At 38.9% G+C, this 16,309-nt stretch overlaps 1 protein-coding gene across 7 annotated transcripts in view; it reads right to left on the reverse strand.

Moving 5' to 3' along the window:
• The window catches only part of ADK (adenosine kinase), a 591,696-nt gene that overhangs the window by 553,533 nt on the left and 21,854 nt on the right, over positions 1-16,309 (reverse strand). Inside the window, exon 1 of one of the 7 annotated variants that reach the window (XM_043476505.1) lies at positions 9,878-10,040. The exons of 5 other annotated variants lie outside the window; for them this stretch is intronic. In XM_043476505.1, coding sequence (XP_043332440.1) covers positions 9,878-9,891 — 14 coding nt within the window. In that variant the 5' untranslated portion in view covers positions 9,892-10,040. Of the gene's footprint in view, positions 1-9,877; positions 10,041-16,309 lie in introns of those variants that run through there. One more of the 7 variants, XM_043476501.1, reaches the window with a different exon arrangement.

Genomic DNA, 16,309 nt, shown 5'->3' on the forward strand with positions numbered 1-16,309 from the left:
GGAGGAGTTGGAACAGAACTGGAGCTCTTTCAAAGCCCCATTTTCAGAGACTGTTATTATCTGAGCTTTTGAGTAATCGGCAATTACCCAAAAACCCCCCACTCCTAACACTTCTCATTATTTGACCTGACTCACAGTTTCCCCAGGGCTCACAGCCTTTTCCCCAGGAACATTTGTCAAAAACAATCATCTGCAATTGTTTAACACTCCAGCCATCTGAAGCAGTTGGGAGCAAACCAAAAAGCTTAAAAGGAAAAGTGTGGGCATGAGATGTCCATGAGGGGGTTTGAAAAGTTCTGAATACTCCTGAGAATCTAGGAGACCATGTACATGTGCCCTGGCCTGTGTGCATGTTCAAGAAAGACTTGAAAACGCATTAAGCAACCATCTCTGAGCATGAGGCTCTGCACAAGCAGGAAATAAAGGCTATGGCAGCACTGTAAGTCTGGCTGAGCATTGAAGTTACACCTTATCAAGTACAGCCAGCCTCTCAGCAAAGATTGGGTGACAATAACAAGTATTGGAAAGAACATAGAAAAAATAAAAATTAAAAAAAAATAATAAAATGGTAGATTTTATGGCATGTGAATTATATATCACAGTAGTCATGTATGGATGCAAGAGCTGGATCATAAATAAAGCTGAGTGCCGAAGAATTGATGCTTCTGAACTGTGGTGTTGGAGAAGACTCTGCAGAGTCCTTTAGGACTGCAAGGAGATCAAACCAGTCAATCCTAAAGGAAATCAGTCCTGAATATTCACTGGAAGGACTGATGCTGAAGCTGAAGCTCCAATTCTTCAGCCACCTCATGCAAAGAACTGACTCACTGGAAAAAGACCCTGATGAAGAGAAAGATTGAAGGCAAGTGGAAAAGGGGAGGACAGAGGATGAGATGGTTGGATTGCATCATCAACTCAATGGACATGAGTTTGAGCAGGCTCTGGGAGTTGGTGATGGACAGGGAAGCCCGGCATGCTGCAATCCACAGGGCTGCAAAGAGTTGGATACAACTGAGCAACTGAACTGAAATGAATAATGCAGTAAATAAAACAAGCAAACTAATTGGCATTTATAGAACAATACATCCCAACAACTGCAATATTCATTTACTGAATAAATGATGTACAGAACAACTACACTGAAAATCTCAAAATATTGCTGAGTGAAATTAAAGACTTTAAAAACACATGTAACATTCAGCAAATCAGGCTACAGGTAAGACCATAAAAATCTCAGTAGATATCAAAGGACTGAAACTTAACAATGTATTTTTTCTCTATACATAAAAAGGGGGCTTCCCAGGTAGCTCAGTGGTAAAGAATCCACCTGCCAATGCAGGAGCCACAGGAGACATGGGTTGGATCCCTGGGTTGGGAAGATCCCCTGGCAGAGGAAATGGCAACCCTCTCAGTATTCTACCTGGGATAATCCCATGGACAGAAGAGCCTGGTGAGGTCACAAAGAGTCAGACTCAACTAAGCACGCATGCCCACATATATAAAATACAGACATGTGCTTATAAAGTATAAACAATATATTTTCTGTATCATAGAATTAAATAGAAAAACAATTTTTAAAAATAACCGTTAAAACCCGCAAATATTTAGAAATTAGACAATAAACTTTTAAATGACCTTGTGTATAAAATCTGTAGATGAAAGAAATCACAACAGAAATTAGAAAATTATTTGAACTGATCACACATGTCAAAATTTGTATGTTGCAGTTAAAGAAGTACTGAGAGGGAAACATTTTATATATGAAATGCACATATTAGAAAACAAGAAATATTTAAAATGAATGGTCTGAATTTCTAACTCAAAAGAAGACAGAAAAGGAGTAAATTAAGTCCAAAAGAGTAAAAGCAAGAAAATAAACATATGACAGCAAAGAATAAACAAAATAGAAAATGTAGTACCAAAACAGAAGTTCAACAAAACCCAAATCTCGGGTTTTGAAAAGATTAATACAATTGGTAAACCCCTAATAAGACTAAGCCCAAAAAGTTAAAAAAAAAAAAAAAAAAAAAGGAGGAAGTGGTGGAGTACCAATATCAGGAATGAAAAAGGGGACATAAAAAAAAAAGGGGGACATAAAACAGTTCCCACAAGCAGTAACAGAATACTATGAGTAACTCTATAACAATCCAGCAATTTAGAACAAATTTCTTTAAAAATTCAAAACTGACACAGGAAAAAAATGGTAAATCTGAATAACCATTTATCATTTCTTTAAATATTCTAAGCCCAGATGGCTTTACTGCTGAAAGCTACCAAAAATTTAAAGAAACAATACCAATCTTACAAAGCTACAATAATTAAGTCAATGTAGCATTGGAATAACACTACACAAACAGATCAACAGATCAGAATAGAGAGTCAGGGAAAAGTCTTATACCTATTGAATCTATTGACTGAGAATCCTTTTAAGGAAACCTTTACACTGTAGCAAAAAAAAAATTAGCTTAAAATGGATCACAGACCTAAATGTGAAGGCTAAAACTATAAGGCTTCTAGAAGAAAACATAAGGGAATAGTTCATAACTTTGAGATAGAAAAGGAAAGATCTCTAAGAACCTAAAAGGTAATAAACATAAAATAAAATGAATCAAATCAATGAATTCAATATCAAATTTTAAAACTTCTGCACACAAAAGACACTGTTACAAAAATGGAAAGACATGGCTCAGAGAGAAAATATTTGCTAAACATGAAGGTATATATGCTTGTGTGTAAAATGTGACAAATAACTTCTATCTAAAATACCAAAAGAATGAACAAACCAGCAACAAAAAAAGACAACCTATACTTACAAATATGGGTAAAAGACCTGAACTGACAGTTCAAAAGAAAAGATAAGCAAATGGCCTATAATCACATTATTAGCCATCAGTGAACTATAACTACAATGAAATATAATTATATACCCACCAGAATGGCTAAAATCAAAAGTGCCAAACATTTTGGTATTTGGAAAGGATGGAAAAGGAGTGAAGGATGGAAAAGGAGTAAGTGACATCAAAAATGTCAAGAATGTGGAATAACTGGAACTCTTATAATACTGAATGTTGAATGTATTCCATTTTCTATTTTGGAAAACAGTGGTGGTTTCTGAAGTTAAACACACATCTACCCTAGAACACAGCAATTCCACACCTGGACATTTACCCACGTCCACACAAAGGTTTATACAGGAAGGTTCTTGAAGCTTAACTTAGGGTAACCAAACCCTGGAAACAAGCCAAAGTCCATCAGCAGAACTGTTATAATATTCATATCATAGAATCTTAGCAGTGAAAAGAAACAAACTACCAAAACACATATCAAAACGGATGAATCTCAAAAGTCACTGAACAAAAGTAATCAGACACAAACAGTACTTATTGTATGATTTTATTTATATGAAGCTTTAGAATACACAAAACTACTCTCTACTAATAGAAGCCAGAAAATGATTGCCTGGATGGGGCAGGAGAAAGAGACTGATTGAAAAGAGGCAAGAAAAAACTTTCTGGGAGATGAACATGTTTTCTTAAGTTGATCTGGGTGGTGTTTTACAAATACTTTTTTTTCCCAAAAAAAATTCAGTGAACTTAGCATCTGTGATTTTACTATATATGAATTACATTGCTGGCATTTTTTAAAACATAAACAAACTAGGAAAATTGTTGTTTCCCTTAGGCTATGGAAGCCAGTCTTTTCATTTAAGCCTGTCCATACTGGCATGCTGTCTTGCATACTCAAGGAAAAAAAATCTCTTCCCTCTGCCCAGCATCATCTATTTTTTTCTTCACCTTCACCCCTAAATCCTCAACCATACATGTATCTCTAAGTATTATTTCCCTACTCCCCATGACAGCTAACACTTCTAAAAGACTGTGCTATTAAATAGCACGGTTCCCTAAAGTAGATAAAATTATTCATTTTAAATTCAATTTTCAGAAGCACATGCATGAGATACTAATGACTAACACTCACATAGCAATTTGAAGCTTACAAAGCATTTTTATGTATGTTATTGCCTTTAAATCCTCACAAAAACCCTATAGTATAGGTTTTGCTATTATCTGTGTTTACAGAAGTCTGGCAGGGCTACAGTCCATGGGGTCGCCAGTCAGACATGACTTAGCAACTAAACCACCACCACTGTTAAAGAGAATAAGAGGCTCAGCAAAGTTTTATAACCTGTCAAAGGTCACACAACAAATAAATGATACCTAACTTCAAATCACATGCTTTCTTGTTTAATATGCTACTCTGAGAAAATAAGAATTCTGTTAACAATAATGCCTCACTGATGAAAAATATCCAAATCTAGCCAAAATAAGCTAATATTCCATTATCTTATGGTCCTATGTCAAGTAACATTTCAACAACCTAAATCTACTACCACAAAATCACGATAGTGTGTAAGTAGGTGACCAGATAACTTATTATCCAAGTGGGACACTTTTAAGAATAAAGAAAGAGCTATTAATAATTATGCCAAGATAACAGGCATGATCCAGGACTGTCTTGGGCAAACTGGGACATATGGTCATTCTATTTATAAACTAGCTATGCTATGTGAAATTAAGAATTCAGACTTTATTACAATATTTTTTAAAGTACAATTTTAAAATCAAGTAGAACAGGTAAATAGTCATGAGTATTAACCAATGTTACAAGAAAGGGTTACCATTTCAAACTGTCTAGACAATCATTTTGGTTCCATTTCATCTTTGACAGTTCTGCTTAGTGTAGCAATACTGTGGCTGGAAAGATCTGGAGTTAGAAAACCTTGTATGCCTTTTCAAACAAAGATGACCTATTTATAAATATGAGTATTAACAGCTGACAACATTGCAGTTCTCCAAGGAAAAGATTCCTGCTTTAGTTCTTCAAAATATTTCATAAATGAAACAATTTCATTTTATGTTAAAAAGCTCATTAGCTTCACTAGGAAGCCTCATGGCATAAAAAAGTTTGTGTAGTAATATAAAATTTATAATTCTTATAAAAGACACAAGCCCTGACATGAGTTTGAAGAACTGTTTAAATATTCTAAAGAAACCAATTCAACAAAGTAACACACTTCAATCTCAGCCAGAATTTAGTCTCCATATGAATGTTCTCCATCTGAGTGGCCTGGCAGATCCTACTAGAGGTACCTCAAGGTCTTGAGTGTTAGGAGAAAAATACCCCAGGACTCCACCCACACCCACATAAATTTTCCAATGTAGGCTTAACCCACAGAAGTGGTTACAGAATTACTATGTAGGTCACAGTCATGTCTAGTCCCAGAATAGTCTTAAACCAAACCTGACCTGTCTGGGCAGGCCAAAGAATAGGGTTCCTCAGCTCTACAGCAAACTCTCCCTGACTCCCTACCTCATTTTCCCAGTCTTCCATGGCACAAACTCAAGCTGTAAGCAATTTTCAGAACCAGACTAGACATTCATGTTGGGAAAACAAGGCAATATTCATAGGAGTATTTTGAAATACCGTTGGTTGAGTACTTATAAAAAGTGTATAAAGTAGAAGTCAGGAGACCTAAATTCCCTCTTAAGTTCTATTGCTGTCAAACTAGGGCACAGCTCTTCATTTGGGCCTGAAGGTCCAGTTATCAAGAAAGAAAGAGAGTAAAGTGATCTCTAAGATTCTCTTATACTCCTAACATTCTACATTTTCCTATGTGTACTGAATTTTAACCCAAGCATCAACTTTCCTGTTAGGCCAATTAAAAATGACAAAAGCATCAGTTTATCAAATATGTTCCATCATTTCTCAGATGAAAACCAGCCGGAATCTGATATATTGGGATGGCCAAAAAGTTTGTTTGGGGTTTTCGTTAGCCATCACACAGGAAACACCAAATGAACTTTTTGGCCAACCCAATACATACTCTGATAATTGGTTTAAGAGGCTGCAAACTTAGACTCTTCATTAGTAATGGTGTAGCAGAGTAGAACATAAACAATAAAAGTCAGAGCCAAATTCTCCACCCAAACTTATTCAAAGATCATAAGCTTTTTTTTAAATTCTTTTTATGTAACTAGTTATTTAGGAATTCATAACAGTTGGATGCTGCACTGGAAAGGGCACTGAATCAGGTATCTAGAGATCTGGGATCTAGTTCAAGACATGCAACTACTTGTTATGAACCTGAACAAATCACAGTTATCTCTTGCCTTCAGTTTCTTCTACTGTAAAATGAGGGAATTAGGTAAGTTCGCTTCCTATTTAAAAATCTAAGATTTAAACATTTATTTTCAGATGACATCATTCTCTAAGGAGACCAAATTGCATTCAACAAGTTAATATTCCATTTACAAAATGCCTTAAAATATAAAGAAGTTTCATATCTACCCAAGAACACTGCGGAATACATATCTGTATTACCATCACAACAGGCCGCATGGTGTAATGATTAACACTCTGGTCTCTGAATCCAGCAATCTGAGTTCAAATCTCAGTAGAATCAGAGATCTGTTTGAGGGCTTCCCCAATGACTCAGCTAAAGAATTCGCCTGCAGTGCAGGAGATGTCAAGATGTGGGTTCAATCCCTAGGTGGGGAAGATCCCCTAGAGGCGGAAATGGCAACCCACTCCAGTATTCTTGCCCAGAAAATCTCATGGACAGAGGAGCCTGGTGAGCTCAAAGAATCACAAAAGGTCACAAAGAGTTGGACACGTCTGAGTGACTGAGCATGAGCACACATTACCATCACTGAGTATTTCATAAAACAAATGTTCAGAGGAAAAAAGAAAAAGATCACTAAATCAGAAAAATACTGTCAATTAGAACCCAGGTATATTGACCACTGGCCCTCACTGGTTTCCATTTCTATATTCTGTCATAGTCACTGTAAAGAGTCACATATTACTATATTTACCAGCAATTATTTTAAGTGTGGTGTAAAAAACAGCATTAGACATGATGTCAGCTTGGTGACCTTGATCATTCTCCTCGTCAGTAGAAGCAAGTCAGCAGTACCCACCCTCTGGGCTACTATCAAACTGAGTACAAAATGGGAATGCACATAACATCATAAATGTGAAAATTAATAAACATGAATGTGAAAATATAAAAGTAAAGGTATCATAAAATTGCATTAAATGTTGTCTTCTTTGGGAACCAGCTGGTATCTGTAGGATTACCAACCCATTTAAAACTGTCACCACATATACAAAGTTCCTTCAACTTAAGCAGTCCCCATGCCTACTCTTAAACCTAAGTTATTAAGTTCTTTGGAGGACTATGGGAAAGCAAGAAAGTTACTATAGTTGTCCGTCACAATACTTAACAATTTTTGTTCCCAGAAGCAGTTTTTTTCTTTATTTTATATATTGTAATTTTGTAGTTTTTTAGGCTGTGCCATGTGGATGCAGTACCTTAGTTCCTCAGTTCAAATCCATGCCCCCTGCACTGGGAACACAGAATCTTAACCAATGGACTGCCAGAAAGTTCTAGAAACAGTCTTTTCAGGAAATTTAAGTAGTATGTTGTTTTTATAAAGGTATCTTGCAGAGCACTAGATTATGGATATCTGGATTCAGTTCCTAACTCTGCCACTAACTGATTTTACTCAAGGCACTCAACTTTTCTTAGCCTCAGGTATAAATGTGCAACTGAGTTTAGGTAACATCTAAAAATCCTTGAGTAATGTCACTGTGCTGAGGACTATACAAAATGTAGACTAATATCTGAAGATACAAGCATAAATGTAACTATTAGTAGTTATCTACCCTTCCAGGAGTCAAATAAGACTAGCATTAACCTTTAAATCAACCTTTCTGGGACTTGCCTGGTGGTCCAGTGGTTAAAAATCTGCCTTCCAATGCAAAGGACATGGGTTTGATCCCTGGTTGGGGAACTAAGATCCCACATGCCTCAGGGCAACTAAGCCTGCAACTACTAAGCCTGTGCTCTCTGGAGCCTGAGCACCATCACTAGAGAACAGCCCATACACCCTCAATTAAACCAGAGGCAGCCAAAAATACATGTTTTTAAAAAAAAAATCAAGTCTTTTTAATACAACCACCATTCAACCTCTACATTAAAAAACACATCCTATTGTCACTAGCCAAGCAGCAGAAGTTTTAGATTTGGGTGTTTCTCCACCAAAGAGTAGCCAGGATTATGATGATGGATTAAAATTAAGTCCACACAAGAAGAGACCCTTAACCGAGAAAGTATTTGCCCCATACTCCTAATTAGTAGCAGACTGAAATGATGGGATTTGAAAGTGCAAATGGGGAGAGGGTGCATTGACTAGGTTTAACAGCATAATCCTAATTCACCCTAAAATACTGTTAGTGTTAAAAGCCAAATTTATACATCCCAATATACTGTGAGATCTTTCCATGTGGATCTCCACATTTCAGTGTGTGTGTGCTCAGTTGTGTCAGACTCTTTGCAACCCCATGGACTGTAGCCCACCAGGCTCCTCTGTCCTTGCAATTTTCCAGGAAGGAATACTGGAGTGGCTTGCCGTTTACTCCTCCAGGAGATGTTCCCAACCCAAGGATCAAACTGGCATCTCCTGGGTCTCCTGCATTAAGAGGCAGATTCTTTACACTGAGCCACCTGGGAAGCTGCTGCATTTCAGTACTGTATCCCCATCCTCCTTCTGCATAATGAGTAAGTATTCTGAGTTTACACAGAATTATGCAATTTAAGAGAAACTGCATCCAAGTTCAACAGTTACATCCTAAATTACCTGAGGGTTAGGTTCTAAAGTAATTTCTTAAATACTGTGTAGTCAAAATCACCAGTGAGAAACCACTTAGTCACCAGGACCTAGGCTGCTGGAAGCTTGCAGAGCAAAATTTAATTTCATTTATTCTCTTCACATTTGTGTTGGGGCCTCCCTTTCTCTGGGACAATGAAGGTCAAAAAGTGAAAGTCGCTTAGTCCTGTGGGACTCTTTGCGACCCCATGGACTGTACAGTCCATGGAATTCTCCAGACCAGAATACTGGAGTGGATAGCCATTCCCTTCTCCAGGGGATCTTCCCAACCCAGAGGGAGAACCCAAGTCTCCCACATTACAGGCGGATTCTTTACCAGCTGAGCCACCAGGGAAGGCCAAGAAGGCCAAGGTCTACTTTAAAAGAGGCTGTTCAGAACACTGGGTAAATAAGGCAATTTATCTCTCTCTTTTTTTTTTTAGATTTATCTTTTTATAAATAGTTGCATTAGTATGAGGTAACCATTGTCAATGCTACCCACAGACACTGGACCGGGCCATTAACAATAAAGAAACTTCCAAACTCTGAAGAGCAATTGAGGTGAAGCTTTTCCGTTTATTGCTCTCATTGTACACTACGAAACTCATTCTTTGGGGACTCTCAAATAAAAGTAGGTAAACAGATGGTACCTTGGGAACCAGAGTACTAATTCCAGTCATAAGCAAACACTGTGAGGACACACAATTTCAAAACTTCGGGGCAATCTATCTGCATCAAAGGGCCAACACTGCAGGTCTGCACTGGGCCACCAACGAAGTTGTCAGAAGGCAAGACACGCGGGCATGGACACGCCCGGTGCACGTCACACTTCCCCAGGCCTCAGGCCATCCGGGGGGTGTGGGGAAGACAGCTACATTTTTCATGAGAAATCCACTAGACTCACCAGCAAGCTTCAAACCCGGAATCTGGGCGAGGGTTACCTCAGCTATGCGGCTACTCAAAGGTCTCCGCCATGTGCCTCAGCCCCCAAAACTTCTGAGGAAGGCATAAAAGATCAAATGAAAAGTGCAGAGACCTTCCACATGAGGGGGACCGGTGGCACCGGGAGGCTCCAGAACACCCAAGAGAAGGGGCGACAGTTCTCAGCAGCCGAGAGGCTAATGCCTACCCGGCGCGCAGTTCAGGCTGCCGCCCAGACTCATTACCTGATGGCCGTCATAGCTTCACCTTCCAGACCCACGCGACAGCGCTCGCGTCCGATGCTCTGCGTCCGCACGGGTGGCAGCAGCAGGTACCAGAGCCACCGCTTCTGGGCTCAGGCACTCAGCGACCCGGGAGCGCGTCCTCACACACCCCGCGCGCGGGCGGCCCCAGCCGAGCCGGTCGCTCACGCTGATTGGCCGCGCCCGGAAGGGGCGGGCGCTCCGCCCCGGGCCGGCGGCCCGAGGACCTGCCCAGGGCGCCGCCGGCCACGGCAAGCCGCCCGCGCGTCTCGTGCCGGCACGCGGGCTAGCGGGCTGGCTAGCGGGCTCGGTGGCCATCTTGGGTTCTGGTAACTGCCTACCTCCCGCTCCCGGCTTACGGTGCACGAGGTTGGGTGCCCGCCTCAAAAATGGCCGCCCCGAAAGGCAACCGGTTTATCAGTCACATGGCGCGGTCTACCTCGGCCAGCCCAGGTCGCTCTAACAGGGCTTGGGACGGGGGCGATGTCAGGGCAGTCTTCGGAGAGGGGGGTTAACAGCCTGAAAACCCATCTGCAGAAAAACGGCAACAGCCTGGCAACCTCAGTCCGGGTAGAATCGATCCCGTGGCAACAGCAGCACGACGTGTTAAATTAGAACTCGCAGCGTTTTAAGAGTCAAATGCTGAGTATGGTGGTCCCCAAACGTTTTGGACTTTAAAAACACTTAGGACAGCTCATAAGGAAGTGTCCAGGGTCTCAGTATAAACTTGCGAATCAGAAGCTAGAAAGGTGAGGCCCGTACAATAGTATTTTTAGCAAGTTCCCGGGTTATCCAGGTACACGTGTAACTTTTAAAACCTCCAGGCCAAACTAGCCCAGACTATCCAGCTCGACACACTGTCATACGTCCTCGCTTTCCTGAAAAGGATGCAGCTCTCTGAGCAAGCATCTAGTCACGGGGAGAAACTAGAAGAGCCTTAACTCTGGGCGCTAACCTTGCAATTTGGCGGGGGTAAAAGGACTTAAGAAACTGATTCTGAACCACTAATAAAAGACAGGTAAATCAATTCCAACTGCGGGAAGGACTGACATGGGGGTGTTAGGAAATAAACGTTTTATGATCTAAATAGCTTTTGTTTATTCCCTCTTTATTCTGTGTACAAATATTTATGTAAACAGACCATAACCTCCAGTGGCATTCATTTCCTAAGCATTTTGGATGGGGATCAATTCCATAATCTGAAATCAGTTACATTAGAAACACACCCCAACACGTAACATTGAAATGGGCATTCTGTGACTGAAGGAACTAAATATTTATTTCCTTTTAATTAGTTTAAATTTAAAACCAAAAGCAAAGTAAAACATTATTCCATTAAACACAGTATTTTTCACTGCATACATTTCACTGTGGAAAATTTAGCATCCAAACTGAGACACTGCACAGATAAATATGTACTTTTTCAAGACAGTACAAAAAAATACAGAATATCTCAGAAATAGTTTTTATATTTATGTTGACTACATGTTAAAATAGTACTTTGCTACACTGGGTTAAATAAAACCTATTAAGATTAAACTGTTTAGTTTTTAACGTGGCTACTAATTTTGTCTTACATTACATGTCTTCCTGACAGTGCTATTCTAAGCCAGCCTTGCTTTTCTTACCTATCATTGCCCCTGTGACAGAATAATTATGTTCACAAAATGAAATTAGTAGATCAATTTACACAAATCTATAGTTTCTTACAATCTAAAATGTAAGTATTCCAAAAGATTTCAAGTTTTCTTCAAAAATGCTTTTTTTTAAAACATTATTTTCTTTAATTTGGAAAATGCCTATCTAGAAGGAAGCCCTGCACTATAAATCTGATGTGTTTAGTCCACAAGTAAAGGCTATTAAAAACAGAGTCTTGGCTGATTGAGACTTTGACCAAATTTCCACAAGCAGAACTAGTCAGTTGTTCCTCAGGATATGAATCAAAGCAGCAGCGGGATAGCAATTTGAAGCAGTGGAGACATTGACTAATTCAACAGTTTGCCTTCTCCTCTAAGGGAAAATGTTAATAGATAACCCGCATGAGTCGGACACAAGTTAGTGACTGAACAACAACCACAACCCGGATGAACTAAAAGTAAAGCCAGGAATAATTCTCAGAACAAACTCCAAAATCTCCATGCAACTTTTAATATGGGATGTACTATGGTGCTTTTCAGACTTTAATACACATCACTTGAGAGATCTTATTAATAGGGATTCAGCAAGCTCTGTGGTCAAGATTTTGCATTTCCTTAAGTTCCCAGATGTTGCCAGTTGCTTCTCCTCTGTGGGCCATGCTAAGTAGCAAGGCTGTAAAGGAAAGTAGCAAGATTATAAAGGTAGCAAGACAGAAGTGACCTGGAACCCTTACATGACTTCCTGCATGAGTTTACACATTACCTGCTTTTCATGGCATTGAGAAGATTAAAACTTAATTCATTCTAGTAAAGTGTCTAATAGAGTCCTTAGCACAAGACATGATTATTACTTTGTTATTACCACACTTGTTAAAATTATCTCTCTGAGAAGCATGATATGAAACCTAACATGAACTTGGCCCTGTGAAAAATAAATCAACTTTTTACTCATGCTTTTGTTGACACTTACTTTTGATTTTTAATAATAAAGGTAAAGAAAAAAGGGTGGTACACAAAAAAGCTAGATTTGAAACCCTGCTTTTAAACAAATATAGTATATTGTATGTTACTAAGGGATGATAAAAGTCTACAACGTTCAAATATTCAATAAAATTAAAGTCATATCACATTCAAAGTTTTTTTAAAAAAACAACTAACTTTTGATAAGTGACACTTTGCATCTTACAATCAATACTTTGTTTTGTTTTTTTGTACTCATAACCAGTCAACACAACTTTTAAAAAGTGTATTATTTAAAATGTACTTAAGTAACAGTTCATTTCAGCAGGTATAGATATAAAAATGTTATTTCAGTAAACGGGGTACATGTGTGATCGTTCTTTTAGAGTCAATCAGGTAGAGATAAAAACACGTTTTTCCAGATAAAGGCAGCAGCTTTTTTTATTCATAGCATGTTCCTTTCCTCAGCTTTTCATGCTCCTTTTCTAATCTTTCTCTACCCTCTCTTCCACCCAGTTTTTTTTCAACCATACACATACAAATGCACACACGGTTAGCTACTGAGTAACTACTAAAAAACTTTTGATCAATTTTCTAAGCAATCTATTTCAATCCTATTCGTCACTCTAGGGAAAAGCAGTCAATTGGAATTTTTAACTTCCACTAACCTTCTTCCAATTCAAATAGCTCAATCAAGATCAGTGGGTCAGAATAATTTACTCATGGAAAGATAGATAAGCAAATATTCTATTTATCTAATCATGTGGTTAGTTTGCCACTAAAGGCGCATAGATAGCTAATCCCCAAATAGTTAAATAAATACATTTATGGGTACCATAACAAATTTGTGTAGACTTACCTTTTCAACAAATGCTTCCAACCGCAAAACAATAGCAAAGTTCTCTTCAAATACAACCAGTTTGTTGTTAAGCATTCAATAAAACAAGTATTTCCATACAATGGTACATTTCTAGAATGCCTTGTGGCAATGCGTGTCACCAATTCCATGTTTTAGGCAACTATCATAGATAAAATAGAGCAAATGTGAACAAAGATTTGTATACTATTCATTTCGCATTTTAACAGTAGCAAAAATTTATTACATCCCTAACTAAGCAAAATTAGAATGCCTGTGTGGTAAGTTGCTTCAGTCCTGTCCAACTCTTTGTGACCCTATGGACTGACTATAGCCTGCCAGGCTCCTCTGTCTATGGGATTCTCCAGGCAAGAAGACTGGAGTGGGCTGTCAGGCCCTCCTCGAGGGGATCTTCCAGACCCAAGAATGGAACCTGTGTTTCTTACACCTCCTGCCTTGGCAGGCAGGTTCTTTACCACAAGCACCACCTGGGAAGCACAGGAATAAGGAGGTGGGAATTCTAAGCCTAGGCCTACCAAAAAAAAAAGTATTCCTTTTGACCATTAGTTTCCTTATCTGAAATGCAAGGTCATTTGTTACAGTCAACATCTCAGGTCCCTTTCAGTTCTTACTGGACAGTGTTGGGGGGGGGGGGGGGGGGGGGGGGGGGGACAAAACTGTCCACTTGTGACTCAATACAAATTAGGTAGCTTTTTTTTTAAGAGTTTGTCGGTTTTAATGAAAATAAAACGTGTACAGTTTTACTTAGCTTTCATTATGGTCAAGGTTATTCAAAGAAACATTGCTAAACATATTACCTCAAAAGATATGAGGCTCACTATTTTTGTTTCCTTTAAATTATTGTCTGTAGATTCTTATGTCACATTTCACTTTAACATGACATATTCAAACAGAACCTAATCTTTAAACGGAAACTGACAATTTATTTCCCAGGAGAATTTGAAGAATATAATAACATTTGATTGACTGAACTTTATTTAGTAAGAATTCTTAGCAAAACTCCCTCCCAAGAACACCCACACAGTGCTTCTTTATTTTCAGTGAACCACAAATCTCTAAAAGTCAAAGAAAACTTCCAACCTAAAAGTATAGGACAACACAGCTTCCCATTTATGCTGCCAAGAATATGTATTTAAACATACATAATTGAATACAGCACTATCACTTTATAAAAGGGCATTTTAACATAAAAATGTAAAAAGGACATCACAGAATAAATAGCACTACTCAAAGTATTGCTGGTAATCTTATGAAGTATAGTTTCTATGTAAAAGATGTTTTCTTATTTTTATTTTACCATAAATCTGGTACTTGACAAACAAGCTTTTAGGAATCAATCACTCAGGAATTTCCTAGTGGTCCAGAGGTTATGACTCCATGCTTTCACCACTGAGGTCAGGGGTTCAACCCCTAGTCAGAGCATTAAGATCCCACAATCCAAGACATAGCCAAAAAAAAAGGGGGTGGGGGGCGGGCGGAGCACCAGTCACTCATTAGCGCAACAAATATTTACTGAGTTCTACTCTACTACTCAAAACACTGGAGACTGAGCAACGACCAAGAATATGTACTGCCCTTAAAGAACTTACATTCTAGTGAGGGGATATGGATGAATAATCAAATAAATAAGATCATTAAATGCTCATAAGTGCTATGCAGAGAATTAAAATCAGATCAACCCAGAGAAAGGCTCATTTAGAGTTGGTTGTCAGTGAAGGCCTCCAGGAGGAGGAAACCGAATAGCAAAGAAGAGCAAAGTGAGGAAGGGATTCCAGACAGATATTACTAAAATAACTGGAAGGCCAGTGTAAAAAAAGGCAAGGAAGAGATGAAAGGCTGTAGTCAGAGAAGAAGCAGAATGTCTTAGCTTTGATGAGCCTAAGAAGTTTAGATTTTCTTATAAGCAAGACAGGAAGCCACTATAATTTAAGTTTTAAACAGAGGAATGACATGATCTGATATTGTTTTAAAAGAGCAACTTGGTTATGGTGCAGAGAATGGGTCACAGGAGCATGAAGGCAGAAAGACTAAATTAAAAGCCTATGACAGGGATTTCCTCATGGTTCAGTGGATAAGACTCTGTGTTCACAATGCAGGGGGCTCAGGCTCAGTCCCTGATTGGGGAACTAGATCCCCCATGCCGCAACTAAGACCTGATGCAACCAAATAAATAACCTATTACAGTATTAAAGATGACAAATAATTGTGATCTGAACCACAAAAATAGTGGTGGACATAGAAGAAAATGGACATTTTGGAGGCAGAATGGCAGGACTTGCAAAATACGGGGGAGTAAGGAAAATAAAGGGATTCAAGAGTAACTCCTAGATTTTAGACTAAATTGGGTAAATTTGGACTAAATTGAGTAAATGGTGCTGCTATTACCAAGATAAATGGAAAAGGCAAGAATCAAGTTCAAAGGACAAGTTCTAGGAGTGGTCAGGGACAGAAATAAAAACTTGGGAAACAGATTTTTCTTTCTAGTCTTTCTTACTCTGTAGTGCCTACTGTTTTCCATTAATAGATTATATAGTTGTCCATAATTGTATATGCAGTTTCATTTGAACAACACCCTAAGAGGGGAACCATTCTACCTTAGCAGTCACCTGCTAGCAGTCACTCTCTAAGTTGCTAAGTCATGTCCGACTCTTACAACCCCATGGACTGTAGCCTGCCAGGCTCCTCTGTCCATGGGATTCTCCAGGCAAGAATACTGGAGTGGGTTGCCATTCCCTTCTCCAAGGGATCTTCCCAACCCAGGATCGAATCCAGGTCTAATGCATTGCAGGCAGATTCTTTAACCTCTGAGCTACCAGGGAAGCCAGCAGCCACTAAATACGTATATAAGAAAAACAACAGGTACAATTTGCATGCGTGTGTGCTCAGTCACATCCAACTCTTTGAGACCCTATGGACTGTAGCCCACCAAGCTTCTTTGTC

The sequence above is a fragment of the Cervus canadensis genome, chromosome 8, assembly GCF_019320065.1.
Source record: "Cervus canadensis isolate Bull #8, Minnesota chromosome 8, ASM1932006v1, whole genome shotgun sequence".
Taxonomy (NCBI): Eukaryota; Metazoa; Chordata; class Mammalia; order Artiodactyla; family Cervidae; genus Cervus; species Cervus canadensis.